The sequence below is a fragment of the Mirounga leonina genome, unplaced genomic scaffold (genome assembly GCF_011800145.1).
Source record: "Mirounga leonina isolate KUSES-001 unplaced genomic scaffold, KU_Mleo_1.0 Mir_125, whole genome shotgun sequence".
NCBI classification, from domain to species: Eukaryota; Metazoa; Chordata; class Mammalia; order Carnivora; family Phocidae; genus Mirounga; species Mirounga leonina.
The window spans coordinates 42,158,451-42,176,220 of record NW_023270305.1 but is presented as its reverse complement, the minus strand read 5'-3'; the positions used below and the strand labels follow the sequence as shown (position 1 = coordinate 42,176,220).

Genomic DNA, 17,770 nt, shown 5'->3' with positions numbered 1-17,770 from the left:
CTAGCTGCCCTTTCTCCTTGGCAGGTTGCTGGCAGAATCCACCCTTCGTGGGGCCCCTGGGCGACCAGTAGATTATGCTGGGTGCAGAGTAGGCACTTAATAAGGCGGGCGGGTCCCTGGCTCCTGGGGAACGTGGAATGATGGGCAAGAACTGCACTCAGAAGCCTACAGGGGCTCCCAGAGACCTCCTCAACTCATTCCTGCCCACTCCAGGAGCTTCCAAGCTGGCTTCCCTAACGGCACTTACCCTCCCACAACCACCTGGCCCTCAGACCAGTGCAACCCCAGGACGCATTCAGGCTACTCCCTTGCTCAAGAGCTTCCTGTAGCTTCCCCTTGCCCCATACAGCACATCAAGCATCTCTACCTGGGTCTCAAACACTTGTGCAATTGGTAACTTCCCAATTGCCTCTCCAGCTTCCTCTCTCCGGTCCCATCTTCCCTCCCTGCTCCTCTCCCTCCCCCGACCCCATCTCTCTCTCCACTCCACTCCACTTCTCCCTCTGGTCCCATTCACTGCAGCAGGTCTCTGTCTACACACTACACCAACCACTTGTGTCCCCTCCATGAGGCCTTCCTCACCCCCTGCATTCTCAAGACTCTCTCCCTTCTGGACTCCTACCTGCCTTGGCATGAACGTCACATGGCCTAGCCTCCAGCCTGGCCCTTAGCGCCTGCCTCTGTGTGGTCACCTCATCTGTGCTGGGAGCTGGCTGCGGGAGGGCAGCAACGGGGTGTGCTCATCTCCCCCTCGGGCCCACCACCCGGAGCACCTACTACATACAGGATGCTCAGCAGATGCCCGGGGCCTGCACTAACTGCGTGTGAACCGCACAGGTGTAACTGGGCTACAGACCTTCACAAATGCCAAGCTCCTTTGCCTCCCGTGTTTGCACACATCAGTCCACTCCACAGAGTATTCCCTTCCCTTCCAAACCCACCTTCAAGTACTAGGTGAAAGATGGGCATTGGATCTACCTGGCTATGGGACCTTAGGTAAGAAATGTAACCTCTCTGAGACTCAGTTTTCTTTCCTGTAAAATGGGGTTAATACAGGCACCTACCAAAGAGAGTTCCTGTGAATATTAACTGAAATACGTGTAAAGCGTTAATACTTAGTGCAATGCCTGGAACTCGGTAAGCACCGAGTGAGTGGTGGCTCATTACCATGAGGGAGTCTCTCACCCTTTAACCCCACCCATCTCCATGCACACCCAACCACCGCAGCAACACCCCGGCATATAAAGTGCCCACAGCAGGGTCAATATCCAGAAATCTAGTCCAGTTGCCTATGCTTACCCTTTTGCTCTCATCTATGGCTTTGTTGTGTAACTGAGAGCTACAGTCTTTATTGGGGCTCCCAGCACATCAAATTTCTACTTGTCAAGCCCAAAGGGTAAATTATACTTATTTTTATTTTATCCTAAGGACAATTTTTCACTGGTATAGCAGCCTTTTAACAAGTTAACAGTCTCTGGAGGAGGTATCAGCCACCCACTAACAGAAGACCAAACAAAGGCCATCAGGTGTGAACAGACTAGCAATCCACTTGTGTATACCCGCTGGTGAGATGGCATAACCAGAGGCCGGGTTAGATAACAAACTAGGCAGGTTACCCAGTGCTGCCCGTGACATGGGGACAGGCCCGCAGGCGTCAGGAGGCAGCCACGGGCTTCCAATCCACATGCCTGCAAAAGGACGTCAGAGTGGGCACAGAGCCCAGGGCAGATGAGGCAGCTGTCCAGGCTGAGATCAAGAGCCACCCTGGGCCTGGACATGACTCGTGAGCAGGGCCGGCCTGGACCAGGAATGGGGGACCATCGTTAACTCTAGACTGCTGAGGCTCCCCCAAACCCTGGGCTTATATGTCATCACCCACCCACCCGGTTCCTGTCTGTGGAGGCCAGAGGGGCCGCAGCTTTGTAGAGGAGGCCCAAGTTGGGGAAGCATTGTAATCTGAGTCCATATCGTCCAATCCCTGATGCTCTGGAGAGCCAGGAGGACCAGAAAGGGAGGGAGAGGGAGGATCTGATTAGTAAGGGGGCCGAGCAGCAGGCTCACACCTAGAGCACTGTGCTACCCACCCACCAGATGGACACTGCAGGCATCACCAACAGGAGCCAGAACTGGGAAGCACGGCTAATGCCAAGATCCGCACCCTCCCCCACCGCCCCTCCTCCCAGCTCCCTGGAGGCACATAGGGGCTTCCAGCACAGAAAACAAAAGAGGCCCAGGAAACAGGACAGGCAACTTTAAGCTACTGAAGGGAGTAGAGAGGAGAAATGTGGCCTCATTTGCCAAACTCTGGATGCTGGAGGGAGTCTCAAGAGGCCAACCTCAGCTAGAGGGTGCTTGGGTTGGGAGCCGACGCAGGGTGAGGAAGGGCTGGGGGGCTGAACTCACCCCTGACAGGTCCAAGAGGAACTGCTAAGGTCTGAACACCACTTTGGTCTAGCGAGGGCATGTCAGGTCATGCCACCCAGGCTCCTCAGTGCCCATGCCAGAGGGAAGTACTGTGCTCAGGGATGATTTGGTCACAGCCTGTCCTTCCTAATGGCAGCACAGATGCCTGAAGATAGACCCTGTCTAGCCAGCACTGTTCTGTCTCTCATCACCCCCCAGGGCACTGCACAAGGACGTCTGGGCAAGGTGCTCCATCAGCTCACACATTTGCCCTCCTTTCAAGTGGCCAGGTGGAGCACATTCATCTGGACTTCCCCTGGAGGGGCCTGCTGTCTCTGCTCATGATGTGCCTCCTCACCTGGACAGTTCCCACCCACGGCGTCTCCTGGCCAGCCCCTTCTCATCCCTCAAATCTCAGGCAAGAATCTCTTCCAAACAGTTTGGGCAGGTTACACCTTCCTCTGCTCTCCTACAGTATCATGGCTTTTCACAATCATTCCCTAGATTCTGGGGGTCCATGAAGCAAGATTTTTGTCTACTTTCTTCCTTGTTCTCTCCCCCAGGCTCCAGCACCAAAACTGGCCTGCAGGTGCTCCATAAATACATAAATACATATTAAATGAATTGGGGTGGGGAGAGCTGATGGCTAAGCCACCTACCCCAGGAACATCCGGCCAAGCACTAGTGTGTCATGTTGGCAGCCCAGAGCCTCAGCATGGGCTTTGCACCTAAAGGTGTTAGAAGGCAAGGGAAGTGCCTCATAGAGTTACCAAAAGAATGGAAGAGGAGACAACAGCAGAGGAGGGACAGCTACATGGTTTTGGATGGAAAATAAGTAGAGTTTTAGTAACTGATCCAGTGGAGAGGAAGAAACCATCCCCTAAGTGCCTGCAGAGCACATGCTTAAAGAGCCAGTCCACGGGCGCCTGGGTGGCTCAGTTGGTTAAGTGACTGCCTTCGGCTCAGGTCATGATCCTGGAGTCCCAGGATTGAGTCCCGCATCGGGCTCCCTGCTCGGCAGGGAGTCTGCTTCTACCTCTGACCCTCCCCCCCTCATGCTCTCTCTCTCATTCTCGCTCTCTCAAATAAATAAATAAAATCTTTAAAAAAAAAAAAAAAAAGAGCCAGTCCATTGCCCTCAAAACACCAGCAAAGCTCAGGACTTGGAGGGACCAGGAACCTTAGGAAAAAAGGGCTAATCATAAGGCTAAACATAGGGAATTGGTTAAAAGTCTGTCCTCAAAGCAGTAAGATCCCAAGGTCTTTGCCATATAGCAAGGTGACTTTTACCACTCTCACCTGTGTTCCCCAGATGCTGGGGGTTTATCAGCCTTCTGGAGAAACTGAACCCAAGTGATCCCAGACTTGGGAACACCAGCACAGTGGAGGATGGGAGTAGGTGAGATTCAAAGCAGGGAAATTAATGGAAGTCTGCAAAGCGAATATTGGGACTCCAGCCTCCTCTCCCTACGTGGCTTCCAGAATGCAGAGAGATAAGATGGCTACTGTATTCACAAAACAAGAAAAGAATTCTATTAAGAAGAATTTTAAAAATAAACAATCAAAGAGCTCTTGGAAATTAAAATTATACTAGCTGAAGTTAAAATTTCAGTCAATATGCTGAAAATAAACTCAGGGAAATTTCTTTCAAAGCCACACAGAATGACAAAGTGATGGAAGAGAAGAGAAAAAAATATAAGACAATCTAAGTGTCAATCTAAAATGCTGAATATTTGACTAATAGGAATTGCAGAATAAGAAGAAATTATCAAAGAAACAGTATAAGAAAATTTGCCAGAACTGAGAGTAGGAGTCTTCAGGTTAAAAGGGGTCACCAAGAACCCAAAATAATGAATTTTAAAAAGAGATGGCATTGTGGAATTTCTGAAATAAATTTAATAGAGAACGTACTAAAGATTTCCAAAGAGGGAAAATGGGTTACTTGCAAAGAATCAGAAATGAAATGTATCAGATTTCCAAAACCTATACTGACATGAGAGACAATAGAGCAGTGTCTTCAAAATTCTGTAAGAAAATATCTGTCAATCTAGAATTTTCTTCTCAGCCAACTGTCAATTAAGACTGAGTGCAGTGGTGCCTGGGTGGCTCAGTCGGTTGGCGTCTGCCTCTTTATTTCTGCTCAGGTCATGATCTCAGGATTGTGGGATCAAGCCCCACGTCAGGCTCTGTACTGGGCATGGAACCTGCTTAAGAGTCTCTCTCTACCCCTTCCCCATTCTCTCTCTCTCTGTTCCCCCGCCAAGAAAAAAAAAAAATCCTTAAAAAAAAAAAACACAACACTGAGTGCAGAATTAATTTTCAGACATAAAAGGACTCACAATTTTCTTCCCATTTACTCTTTTTTTAGGAAGCTACTAAAAGAGGTCTTCCACCAAAATGAAAGTGTACACCAACAGGAAGGCCTGGAGCTGGAGGAGTTGGATACCAGAAAGGAAAATTTCAGAGGGGAAAAGGGAACTGAAGGATAGGAGTTTTCAGATTGAAAGGAGGCACTGAAAATATCAAAAGGCTGCTAGAGGATGTAGTAAGAGGTAGAGACCGTATAAAGAAAACCATGCCAATGTGAAAAACTGGGGCAATCATTAACTCCAGGTAAAACATAAAGTTGAACAAGAGAGAAAACAAGAATTAGTAAATGCTCTTTATATCATTGTAATAATGTGAATCGTGAATACCTATAAACCCCCAAATCCATAATAACTATTTTGGGAGAGTGATGAGGATGGGGAAGAGACGTGTGTTTTTCAATGGGGGTAAATAACAAGACAGTTGAATCCAGCTGAATACAAAATAACTAGGTGAAAAATAGGACTATAGATAAGCACATTAGTTCGACATGGATTTCTATCTGAAGAAATAGCTAAAAGTATTTGTTTCTGGAGAAAAGGAATGGGATTGAGGAGGGATGGGGGCAGCATACTATTTTTCCTCAGGTATTTTAGTACTATTTGATTTTTTGAACTATGCACACATATTACTTTTGTGGTTTTTTAAAAAGATTTTATTTATTTATTTGAGAGAGAGAGCAAGCAAGAGAGCACAAGCAGGGGGAGGAGCAGAGGGAGAGGGAGAAGCAGGCTCCCTGTTGAACAGGGAGCCCAACTCGGGGCTCAATCCCAGGACCCTGGGATCATGACCTGAGCCAAAGGCAACCGCTTAACCGACTGAGCCACCCAGGTGCCCCTGCGCACATATTATTTTGAAAAAAAAAAAATTAATTTTTTAAAAGATTTTAAAATAAAGTTTGTAAACAAAAAGAAAAACTTTGGCATGTTAACCATCAGTCCCTATAATCATTAAAGTAGCCCTACAGTGCATCCCTCTACCTTTCCTTCAAACCAAACACAACCATTAACATTTCACTTAGCTCTAGTTCACGTTCCTACCTGATATAAAAAAAGAAAAATGAAATTAGTATTCTAGCCTAATCCCCACTATCCTCTCTTGTCTTTCCCATCCTCAAGCTGAACTTTTGAGTAGTGGTATACTAGTAAATGTTTAAAAATCAGTTCTTTTGGGAAGAAAGTCTTGATTTGAAGCATTGGCCAATTTCCATGGTAGAAATATTCCCACATGGCTGATTTCAAGCTACCACTGTGACATCACTGAATGTGGAACTGGGAAGAGATATACACATCAGCTCCAGGAAACTACTGCCTTTGGGTCTCACTTGCCTTTTCAGCCTCCATGCTTCCCACGAGACCCAGGATATGGGAGAGAATTGAATGTCTCCTCCAAAAAGCCAGAAGTCCACATGGCTATGTAGAAGCATAGAAGTGGATAATGAAGGAAAGAGAGTGGTTCTGGCTGCAGGGAAGGGGATGTGACTTTGCCGCCTTCCTTCCCCCTCCCCCCCACTTCCAGCAGAATTACCTGTTCATTGGTGACGCCTGGCCGCAGGGTCCCATGCTTGTAGTCCTCCAGCAGCTGCACAGCCTCTCTCAGACGTCTCTGCAGAGGAAAGAAAAAAGACATTGAGGGGCACAGATCCAAGGCTCCTGCAACTCTTTCCCTTGCAAACAATAAAGAAGGATACAATTTAAGTGTCTTTCTATAGGAAAATGGCTAAATGACAGTGGTCTGATAATACTATAGACTATTATTGGGCAGTTTAAAAAGTGAGGTAGATCTGTATGTGATTCCATCTCCAACATATTTTTTTGAGTGAGAAAGTAAATTGCAGAGCCGTATGATGCCATTCATTATACCAAACAAACAAAGCCCACACACATAGAAAACAATATTTTCTATGAGAATATTTATGTGTGTAAATGCATCAAAAAAGCTCTAGAAGGAGACCCACCAAATTAATGACAGGAGTTACCTTGGGGTAGGAAAGGGTCCAGATTTGGCAAGGGGTGTCAGGAGGAAATTTAATCTTAATTGTAATATTGAAAGTTTTTATAAAGATAACATATTTCTGTAATACTCATATAATTTCTTTTCAACATTTTAAAAACACTAGCAGAGATTTACATACTAAAGTGCATATGGCTACAGTAACTGATGGGAGAGAGAGGGAAAAGAAGATAGAATTGTATCATCTGTAAAATCTTAAAAGCTAAAGAGACAGCAACAGTGATAGAAGGCAGCCTTTGTCCACCAAAATATATGTATAAGAATATTTATAGCAGCACATTCAGTGGGGCCTGGGTGGCTCAGTCAGTTAAGCATCTGCCTTTGGCTCAGGTCATGATCCCAGGGTCCTGGGATCAAGCCCCACATCAGGTTCCCTGTTCTGCAGGGAGCCTACTTCTCCCTCTCCCTCTGTTGCTCCCCCTGCTTGTGCTCTCTCTCTCTCTGTCAAATAAATAAATAAAATCTTAAAAAAAAAGGAAAAAGAATATTCATAGCAGCACTATTCAAATAGCTGCAAAGTGCCAACAATCCAAATGTCAGTAATGGACTGGATAGGTAAATCGTAGTATATGTACACAATGAAATATTACACAACAACTTAAAGAGCGAGCAAACTACAAATACATGTTATAACGTGGATGAATCTCACAGACATAATGTGGCAAAATGTATTTTCCAAAGATGGACACTCCAATATCCGCCATGCCCCATTCTCTTCTAGAACCTTCCTACGTCCCCCTCAAGAGGTAGAGTCTATGTGTCCTCCCGCGGATTCTGGGCAGGCCTTCATGACTGCCTCAACCAATAGAGTATGGCTGAAGTGAGGCTATGTGACCTCTGAGGCTATGTCACAAAAATGCCTTGCATTTCCACCTTGTTCTCTTGGGATGGTCGCTCTTTTGGAACTCAGCCATCGTACTGTAAGGAAGCCCGAGCAGCATATGGAGAGACCCACCTGGACAGGAACCGAGGCGCTGGCCCATGGCTACAGCTGAGCTGTCAGCTGACAGTCCATACCAACTCGCCAGCCGTGCAAGTGAGCTATCTTGAGATGGACTTTCCCTGCCCCCCATCAAACCACCCTAGTGGGCGCCGCAAGAAACAGCGATGAACCATCCCCTCTGAGCCCTGTCCAAACTGAAAGCCAGTGAGCAAAAGAACTGAAGTGTATGAAGCCACTATATTTTGGGGTGCTCTGTTACACAGCAATGAAGGCTGATATACATAATGAAGTCAGATGCCGAAGAGTATGTATAAAGTTCAGAAACAGGCAAAGCTAATCTAACTAACATGGTGGAGGTCATGATAGTGTTACTTTTGGTGGGCGGGGGTGGTGCGGGGGGGTGGAGCAGGGTGCTGACTTGGAAAGGGCATGAGGGAACCCTTTGAGGTAATGGAAATGTCCAATGTCTTCATCTGAGTGGTGGTTACATGGGTATAAACATAAGTCAAAATGTATTAAGCCATAAACTTGGGATTTGTGCATTTTATCATATGTATGCTATACCTCAAAAAATTAATAAGAAACAGACAACAGCCATAGAAGGCAGCCTATGTCTGAGGGACCCAGACATCAGGGTTGTCCGGTGTGGGTAAAGAAACCCAGTGAAGCTGCCCTGTTCCCCCCTCTTTTTTTTTTTTTTTTGTTCCCCTTTTGATAGAAGGACAAGGCTAGCTGAGGATGGAAATGCAGAGACCTCAACAGAAGCCCCCTGGTCTGAAGGCAGGATGCAACACGAGGAAGGGCTTCCAGGGGGCAGACAGGGTGTTTGCTGAGCCAGCGGATGGGGCAGTCCCATAGGATGGGAAGGAACAGCCGACTCACTGCGGGCCCAGACAAGCCAGTCAGACCACGAGACCCGTCAGGCCAGCAGGTGAAGTACCTGTGGACACTGGTCTAATCCCGGGCATCAGGGAGCAGGGAAACTTCTTATTTAGGTGCAGTCTGACTGCAGGAGAGTACGGCCCCTCCCCCATCAAAGGTTTGCATATCAATTCCAAAATTCCAAAGTCTCTTCCCAGAATCTGTTTCCAAAGTGGAGATAGCTTGGTGGGATATTTTTGGCAGGGGTGGGGTGGGGGTGGGGCAACTAACCCATGCGGTTTGGAGAGAATGTCAGAAAACAATAGATAAGCACAAAAGATCGTTTTAAATCCCTCATCAACACACTACCTGAGATGACCACCGCAGAAGTGAGAATGGTTTAAACAGAGTGAGGATGATTTTCGTCCTGGATTTAATGCATTTGTTTTTTAACAAAATGGGATCGTGTTGACTGTTTTAACTTCTTAAGGTCACATGGCCACAACATGAGAAGTTTAGTTTTTGTACCCAGAGTCTAGTCAGACCCTTGCTGTGTGCCCCCAACCCGCCCCCCTGCACCCCCAGAGCCTCACAGTGATGGGGCAAGTTCCCCACCCCAAGCCTGCTTCCTCCCACGCCACAGCCTCTGCCACGGGACAATGAATGCTCTACTTTCCAGCGCTGAATGGTGAATGGCCCCGTGTTCTCATTATTTTCCCACTCCAGGGATTCTCCCGAGTTCCTATAACAACCTGGCCAGGCTCCATCTCATCTGACACAGTCATCAAAGGGAGGCCTCCTGCCACAAGAATAAGTTCCAAAGAGCCCGATCTTGGCATGGGTTGAGGGAGAACTAAATCCAAAGTTCCTGAAGACAAGTCTGAGAAATTAGGACTGGAGGAAGCTAGAACATGCTTTTCTGTTGCTGAGCCTTACTAAGCCTCAGCCAGGCCCCTCCGTCAGAGGCTGAGGGGCTGGGGCTCCAGGCCCCTCTGTGGGACAGCCAAAGCCCCAGGACACTCGCTTTAAGAGGTCCCTGAGGCCTGACTGCTCTGGGGGCTGGGCTCTTCACGGCAGAGAACGGGGCCATTACCGGGGAGACCTGAGGGATGGGAGGAGGGTCTCCCTGCTTTAAGCCCTTCTCTCACTCCCGTGCATTGTGAGGCTTGATCCAAGAGCCCTGGGCACTGGAGAGGTCTGGACAGCTGGAGGTCCGTGGTGGGTGAACTTTGCAGGAAGTCTTTTCAACCAGGAACAAACAGGCAGCCAGGCCTTGAACGCAAAGGCAGCAAGGAGCGGATGAAAGGCTCCTCTAGAGCCTTGGGCCAGGGGGAGAGTCGGCCCATGTTGCTTCCCAGACTCTCTCATTGGCTTGCCTGCCTCTAGCTCACCTGCCAGAAAGTGTCACCTTGAGGTTATCTCCTGTATTTGATGGGGACATGGTCTCCAGAAGGTCCTTCTGGAAACACTGGCACCTGGGAGGTCTGCTCCAGGGCAGAGAATTTGAACAGAGGAGAAGCCTGGCCTCAAGGGTCCTGCCCCAAAGCCCTGAGGGGTAGGAGAAGGAAGCAAAGGGGCAGACATGGAGTGTTAGGGTGGCGGCCAGAGAGGGCAGGAGACCATGCCAGGCAGGAACAGGGACAGAGGGACCCAGAAAGGGAAGGACACAGAAAGGAAATCTGGAGAAAGAGTCATCAAAAAGTCCCTCGATGGTGATGCTCATTTGACAATTCCAAAATTAAGAGAGACCGTGCCCTATTCACACAGGATGTGGATAAGAACACCTTTTTGCGTGTATCTATCATAGAACCATCTAGGCCACCCCCTCTCTGAACTAATTGCGACCAGAAAAGGAAGGGCATTTCCATGCCCAGGGTCCCAGAGTGGGTGGGAGGTAACGCAGAAATCCCCTCAATCCCAGTTCTGGGCCATTTCCACAAAACATCAGCATGGAAGACCATCCTATCCTCGTAACAGTAACTGAAAGGGTGGTCTCCCAATGATTTCAAAGCAATGCCTACATCCCCCAAAGCTGATGCCTACGGGGACAGGGCACCTCAGGTAAGAAAAGGAAGGGTCTTTTTTACCCTCATTCAAAGCCAGGTCTTACTTGACACAAACTGGAGCATTCAAACTTTAGGCAAAGTGGAGAATTTGGGAGTCCCAAAGCTTGCAGAACTTAAAAAAGAGAGAAAGAAAAAGAAAAGCAGCACCAGGGGCAGGGAGAATGAATTGGCAATGGACTGTTCGTGAGAGAACGAAGCAGGGATGGCTGATGGGGAGCAGGGGGAGGGGAGGGCAGCTGCCTAGGTCACATCATGCCTTGATTGCTCAGTATCTGATTGTTCTCACCTGGGTCAGTCTCGTACCTGCCCAAGGCACGGCCATGCACTCTCACCTTGCCCACAATGACTGCTTGAGCCATTTTTATTGTGGCCCCAAACACTGGGACTTGGGGCTAGAAGATAACGATTTCAGAGTCCCAAGCCCTTCTCTTGTCTTCCCTCAGCCTTCTTAAGCCCCCTTCTTGTTCCCTCTCAGCAGTCCTGGGACCCCCAGGATTAAACGTCTGTGCTGAGATTGGTCCTTGGCTCCCTGAAGCCCCAGGCCACTGGAGGCCCCAAGGGAAGAGGAAACCTGGGACACATGGGGAGGGGCTCTGCCTTCCCTGTGGCTGACCTCTGGTCACCTTCAGGGGGCCCACGCAAGGCAAACAGAACTCTGGCAGCATGACAGGAGGTCCAACCCTTTAGAAAATAAATCTGTCCAGCTAGCCCAAGAATATTAGAAACATTTCAGCCCTCCAGCCTGGATAGCCTACTCTTGAGAATTTATTCTAGAAAATAAATGTAGCAGAAGTGAAAAGTGACAGGTCCAACACTATGTTTCTTGGAAAAGCAAAAGATAGGAAACAACCTATGTGTTAGATCAAAGCATCTAACTTTTAGACTTTAAAACTTGACTTTAAAAAAGTACAAAGGGGGTGCCTGGGTGGCACATTCGGTTAAGCATCTGACTCTTGGTTTCAGCTCAGGTAGTGATCGCAGGGTCCTGGGATAGAGCTCCACGTCTGGCTCCTCGCTCAGCGGGTAGTCTGCTTGGACATGGTCTCTCCCTCTCTCTCTGACCCTCCTGCTCGTGCTCTCTCTCTCTCTCTAAAATAAATAAATCTTTTTAAAATATAAAAAATAAATTAAAATTATAAAGACTTGGATGGGGTGGCTGGGTGATGGACTTTGGGGAGGGTATGTGCTATGGTGAGTGCTGTGAATGTGTAAGACTGATGAATCACAGACCTGTACCCCTGAAACAAATAATACATTATATGTTATCAAGTTAAAAAAAATTATGAAGACTTGGAAATGAATGGAAAAAGCAAATAAAAAGTGTTCAGTGTAAAAGTACACCAATAATGCATGCAGATAGACAAGAACTTGAAGTGTATAAAGGTACTGACATTTGAGTATTTTTTTGTTAAAAATTCCATTAAAGATTTTAAAATTAGAATATCAGATGCTGTCTAGAAGGCATTTAAATGGACATTCTCAAAGGGATTAAGAGTACCTTTATCATGATGAGCACTGAGTAATGTATAGAATTGCTGAATTGCTATATTGTACACCTGGAACCAATGCTGTATATTGATTATACTGAAATTTTTTAAAAGTGTAGAGAAACATTATAATTAAAAAGTATCTAGTTGAGGGGCACCTGGGTGGCTCAGTTGGTTAAGCATCTGACTCTTGATCTCAGCTCAGGTCTTGATCTCAGGGTTGTGAGTTCAAGCCCCATGTTGAGCTCCATGCCCAGCATGAAGCCTACTTAAAAAAAAGTTTAGTCGATGAAAAATTAAAAAATAAAAATAAATAGGACATTGTCACTCACTATTATTGAGACTATAAACTGATATAATCTTGATACAGGTTGGTATAATCTACAGGGCAATTTGGCAATATATATCAAATGCCTTAAAATGTCTTTCATTCAGAAATTCCACTTCTAGGAATTTATCCAAAGAAAATAAAGAGAAACATGGGGAGATTTAACATACTATCTATAATGGCAAAAGACATAAACCACCCGAGTGGGTCACAATAGAGAAAATTATTAAGTACATTATAGAATAATCATATGATGGATTACTATGTAGTTATTAAATATATCTTGAAATAACATTTAATAACAAGGAAAAATGCTCATAATATGCTATATGGAAAAAAGTATATATCATGTATACATGTTATGTAAATGTAAACATATATATCATATGATTCTCTCTGTACATATTCTATATGAAGAGATAGGTATATATATACACATATTATATAAATCATCCCAATTTTGTATATATGCATACACCAAAATGTCAATGGTGACTATTTCTGGCAGGTGGGATTATGGGTTGCTTTTTTTTTTTTTTTTTAAGATTTTATTTATTTATTTGACAGAGAGAGCAAGACAGCGAGAGAGAGAATACAAGCAGGGGGAGCAGGAGAGAGAGAAGCAGGCTTCCCGCTGAGCAGGGAGCCCAATGCGGGCTCGATCCCAGGACCCTGGGATCATGTCCCAAGCTGAAGGCAGCTTAATGACTGAGCCACCCAGGCGCCCCTATGGGTTGCTTTTATTTTCTTCTTTAGGCTTTCATATATTCCAGTATTTAGGGATTACTACCAGAATCATATCACATCAGAAGGCACACAAAGTCAGTTTTTTTTTATGGCTAGTGATGCTAAGTTTGGCCACCTGATTAAAGTGGGTTCCTCCAAGCTCTTCACTATAAAGGGAACTTTTCCCCTTTGCTAACTAATCTTTAGGGTGAGACTTATTTGAGAGCAGACACATCTCCTATTTCCCTACAACTTGTTACTCTATGCAAGTAGCATCCACTATGATCCTGGCCAGAGGCAGTTAGTTCATTGAAGGTTACACAATGGTTATTTTCTTCTACATTTATCAGCTGACATTCTTCGGTGAAGATGAGCTTCCCTCTCCCACACTTTTAGTATTACTATGGATTCATGGATTTCTCCTCCTCCTTCGTGTTACTGCTATTATTGACTCGCAGATGTATTATTATTACTATTATGATTATTTAGTGTGTTACAACCATTGCTTGTACTCTTCTTAATGCTCAAACTCTCCCAATTATGACTGCTGGGTTTCCCTTCAAGCCAGTTACTGTGTCTCCATCACTCTTTGAACACCCTCCTACTTCCTGTAGCAGCTCTCCTTGTCCTAGATGTGGATTTGGCCACCTCTCCCAAGAAGTTCCAGTTTCTTTTTGTAGGTTGTGGTATTTAGAAATCAAGATCTGGGGGCGCCTGGGTGGCTCAGTTGGTTAAGCAACTGCCTTCGGCTCAGGTCATGATCCTGGAGTCCCAGGATCGAGTCCCGCATCGGGCTCCCTGCTCGTCAGGGAGTCTGCTTCTCCCTCTGACCCTCCTCCCTCTCATGTACTCTCTCTCATTCTCGCTCTCTCAAATAAATAAATAAACCTTAAAAAAAAAAAAAAAAAGAAACCAAGATCTGAGTGCTAAGTGTGTTCACTGTCACCAGGTTCATTGCTTCTAGGCCCTTTCAATGAACAGAGTCTGGAAACTGGGAAATATAAACATAAATGTGTGTGTGTGTGTGTGTGTGTGTGTGACGAGTTCATATCCATACCTCCAATTCAATACAATATCACGTAGTTCTTTGTCCTTTCCCCTACTCCAGATCTGTATCCACCTACCTCCATGGTGAGAACCCTGGTTCCCAACTTCAATATAATTCCTTATCTATTCTATCCTATAATACACCCCAAACAGTTTCAGATTACAACACCAATACTCGTATGGAGTCTGTGTTATTAACACTAATATTTCAGTTAGTTTTCTCTGCCCTTCAGGATGATAACTTGTCAACCGTTCATTTCCTTAAATAATTATTGAATTTAGAATAGCAAATTCATCTTCAGTCCATAATTAAAAGTAACTTCGATGTCAGCTGGTACAACTTTGCCCTTAGAGATCTAGATCTAATTCCATGACCTAGGTGCAAAGCCAAAGCTGGGACTTCTGCCAACTCCTGGTAGTTTTTTTCCTCAGGTCTGATCCTGCAGACACTGCACTGTGACAGGAAACTCACAGCCCCTCAAGATCTGCCCCCCAAATAGTCTACTCTTGCAGAGATTTCAAGAACCAGGGGGACTTTACTGGCAACTTCCCAGGAATGATGGTGGAGGGGACAACAGTACAACACGTCAACTTTCACAACTCAGTAGGCATGACCAGTCTCAAGAGAGCCCCAGCCACTGGCCTCTCAGCTCATCCCAGATGCTTGCTCTCCTTCCCACTGTTACTCCCTCTTCCTTTTCTCTCCTCTCGGCAGGATCAAAAAAGCACCATTCTTCCCCCTCTCTCAAGCAGACCAACCTCATCCCCTGAAGCCTTGCTCAAGACATTCTTATGACAAAGACAGCCTTCTTCCTAAGAGAAATTATGGTGAATGAAATTTCCTCCACCTCATTACACATACAAGGGTTGGAATCTTTTTAAAGCTTGGTCAGTTATAAATGACAAACAAATTGCTGCAAAACTCTTTCAAGATGAGCCTATCCATCGACTCAGTGAATGCCTCTCAGAACCGGGTCACCAGATGGCTCAAGCTGCCCAGCATCTTTCTACCTCAAGAAACTCTGGCTTCCAGAACCACCTCCTCGTGTCTCCACAAACCTATCCCCCCACAAAGGCAAAATGGGCTGTCCAGATCTCTTCCAGCGGGTTGTCCGGCAGCCCCCACTCCCTCCCATAACACCAGCCAAGGACCCTGAGAGAGAAACAGTGCTCTATAGACATGAGTCTCCAGTCTCAGTCTGTGGACTGAGCCCAGCAGAAGGGGAGCCCAGCCCTCCTGACAGTGCCACAGTTCGTGGGGGAGAGCCTCAGGTAACAGACTCTCCTCTCCACTTCTAATTTCTCACTGCTTCCCTGCCGATGGCCTTGCAACCTGCCTGGACTAGAACCAGTGAGTCATGGCCCTTCCAGAGTTTTTAGGGCTTAGGTGATGATCTTCTATGGGCAAAAACTTTCCAAAAGGCCAGCATGTAGTGCTGGAAACAGTCCCCAACCAGGGTGCAGGGGGGAGGGAGATATGGGTCTTTCTGGGAAGCCTATCCAAATCGCTGATGAGGGGAGGCGACATGAGAAATTTGAAAAATATTCCAAAATTGCTGTTGTACTGGTGATTTTTCTAGCTAGTGAATCGTTCAGTTGCTTTGACGTGTCAATTGCTGGTAGGGAACACAGGTCAAGATGGTTTAGTGATGTACAAGAATATTGCGGCTATTCAAAATGCAAGAGAGATGTGGTACAAGGAGAATAGCAAATGAAAGGGTCAGGGAATGAGAAGAGGATGGACAGCGGAGGAGGGAGGGTGGAGGCCCCCTGGGACCGCTGGCGTGCCGCCCTGTAGCTGCCCATCTGTCCTCAAAGCCCCTGCCTGATCGTGGTAATCTGGGGAGCACTGACGTACCTCCCGACCTTCTGTCCCCCTCCATCATTTCTCAACATGCCTCAAAACCACCATCTGCACCTATCGTCTGAGTTAAGCACTGGCCTCTGTGGTCTTCTCCATCAAGCAGGTGGCATTTCTGTTGGGATTGATGTTACAATTGTATCTAGTTTTGCACCATTCTGGAGCTTTCTTTAAAAAGATACATAACCTAGGCTAGGTAAGTAGTTTCTCTAGCGTGGTGCTTTTCCAAATTTTTATGTAGTCACATTGATTACTCCTCAGGAGAATCCAGACAGAGCCCAGAGTACAGCAGCCTTGCCCTTAAGAGGTGGTAGACCCAGAGGGACAGGTGAAGTCGGCCAGTAAAATACCTGTGCCCTTTGTCCTCGCTGAGATGCGGTAGGAAACCACATATCAGGGTAATTCCGACATTTCACATCACTGGGCTGCTCTCCCATGCCCAGTGGGGATTGTTCTCGGCCCAGGTGCCCAGAAGGCCTTGTGCTTCTTTCCATCATGGCTCAATGACTTTCCTTGGGAGAGGTGGGGGCCCAGCACGGGAGCTCAGGCCCTCTGCCCGCTGAGTAATCTTGGGATTGTTACCTGAACAGGATGCAAACTGGCTAAGAACAAGGGTTCTGGAGACAAGCTTACCTGCGTCACACACTGGCTCCACCCCTGGCCAGCACCACGTGCATGAGACTTACCTTCTGTTTCCTCGTCTGTAAAACGGAGCTTAGAATAATCTCTACCTCGTAGGGTTGCTTTGAGTTAATCTGATGAGCTAATGCATGTAAAATGCTTACGACACTGCCTTGCTCACAGTAGGTGCTTAATAAAGATCTGCGATTTTATACGTGCATGCATTGCTCTACACATACAAAGGCTATCAAGACATACTTCTTATGATGGCTGAAATAAGTTTGGCAATAAAGTTAAATGTGATGATACCACATGACGGTGAGGATGTGGAGCAACTAGAACACTGCGGATGGGAATGTTAAATGGAGAGCCACTCTGAACAATGGTTTGGCAGCTTCCTATGAAGTTAAACATACATTTACCACAGTTACCATATGAGCTAGCGATCCATTCCTAGTTATTTACTCAAGAGAAATGAAAACATACATCCACACAAAGAATGCTCATAGCGTTTTATTTATCATAGCCCCAAACTGGAAACAGCCCAGGTGTTCATCGACAAGCAGAGGGAAAAACAAATTCTGGAACATCCTTTCAAGGGAATACGACTCAGCAGAGAGAAGTCACCAACTCCCGATACATGCAGCAACATGGATGAATCTCAAAAGCATAATGCTAAGGAAAAGAAGCCAGACGCCCAAGACCACATACTGTAGGATTCCATTTCTATGACGTTTAAACCAGGAGAACAGGAGGGGCAGAGAACGGATGAGTGGTGGCCAGCGGCTGGCAGGAGCAGGGGAGGAACTGTCTAACTGAGCCTGAGCGAACACGGTAGGGTGATGGATGGAAGTGTAGGGCAAACACTGTAGGGTGATGGATGGAAGTGTTCTACAGCCTCGTGGTGCTGGTGGCTATGTGACCGCATATGCTTGTCAGAACTCGGAATGGCACACATACCAAAGGCAAACTCTACCTTAGGAAATCTAACGTTACCTACGAGAGGAGGGAATTGGGTAAGGAGAGTATATAAAGGATACTTTTTTA

The 17,770-nt window shown here is 46.4% G+C and overlaps 1 protein-coding gene across 5 annotated transcripts in view; it reads right to left on the bottom strand.

Moving 5' to 3' along the window:
- The window catches only part of SFXN5 (sideroflexin 5), a 113,054-nt gene that overhangs the window by 83,164 nt on the left and 12,120 nt on the right, over window positions 1-17,770 (bottom strand). For all 5 annotated transcript variants that reach the window (XM_035001306.1, XM_035001308.1, XM_035001305.1 and 2 more), the window contains one exon: window positions 6,298-6,375. In XM_035001306.1, coding sequence (XP_034857197.1) covers window positions 6,298-6,375 — 78 coding nt within the window. The remainder of the gene's footprint in view (window positions 1-6,297; window positions 6,376-17,770) is intronic.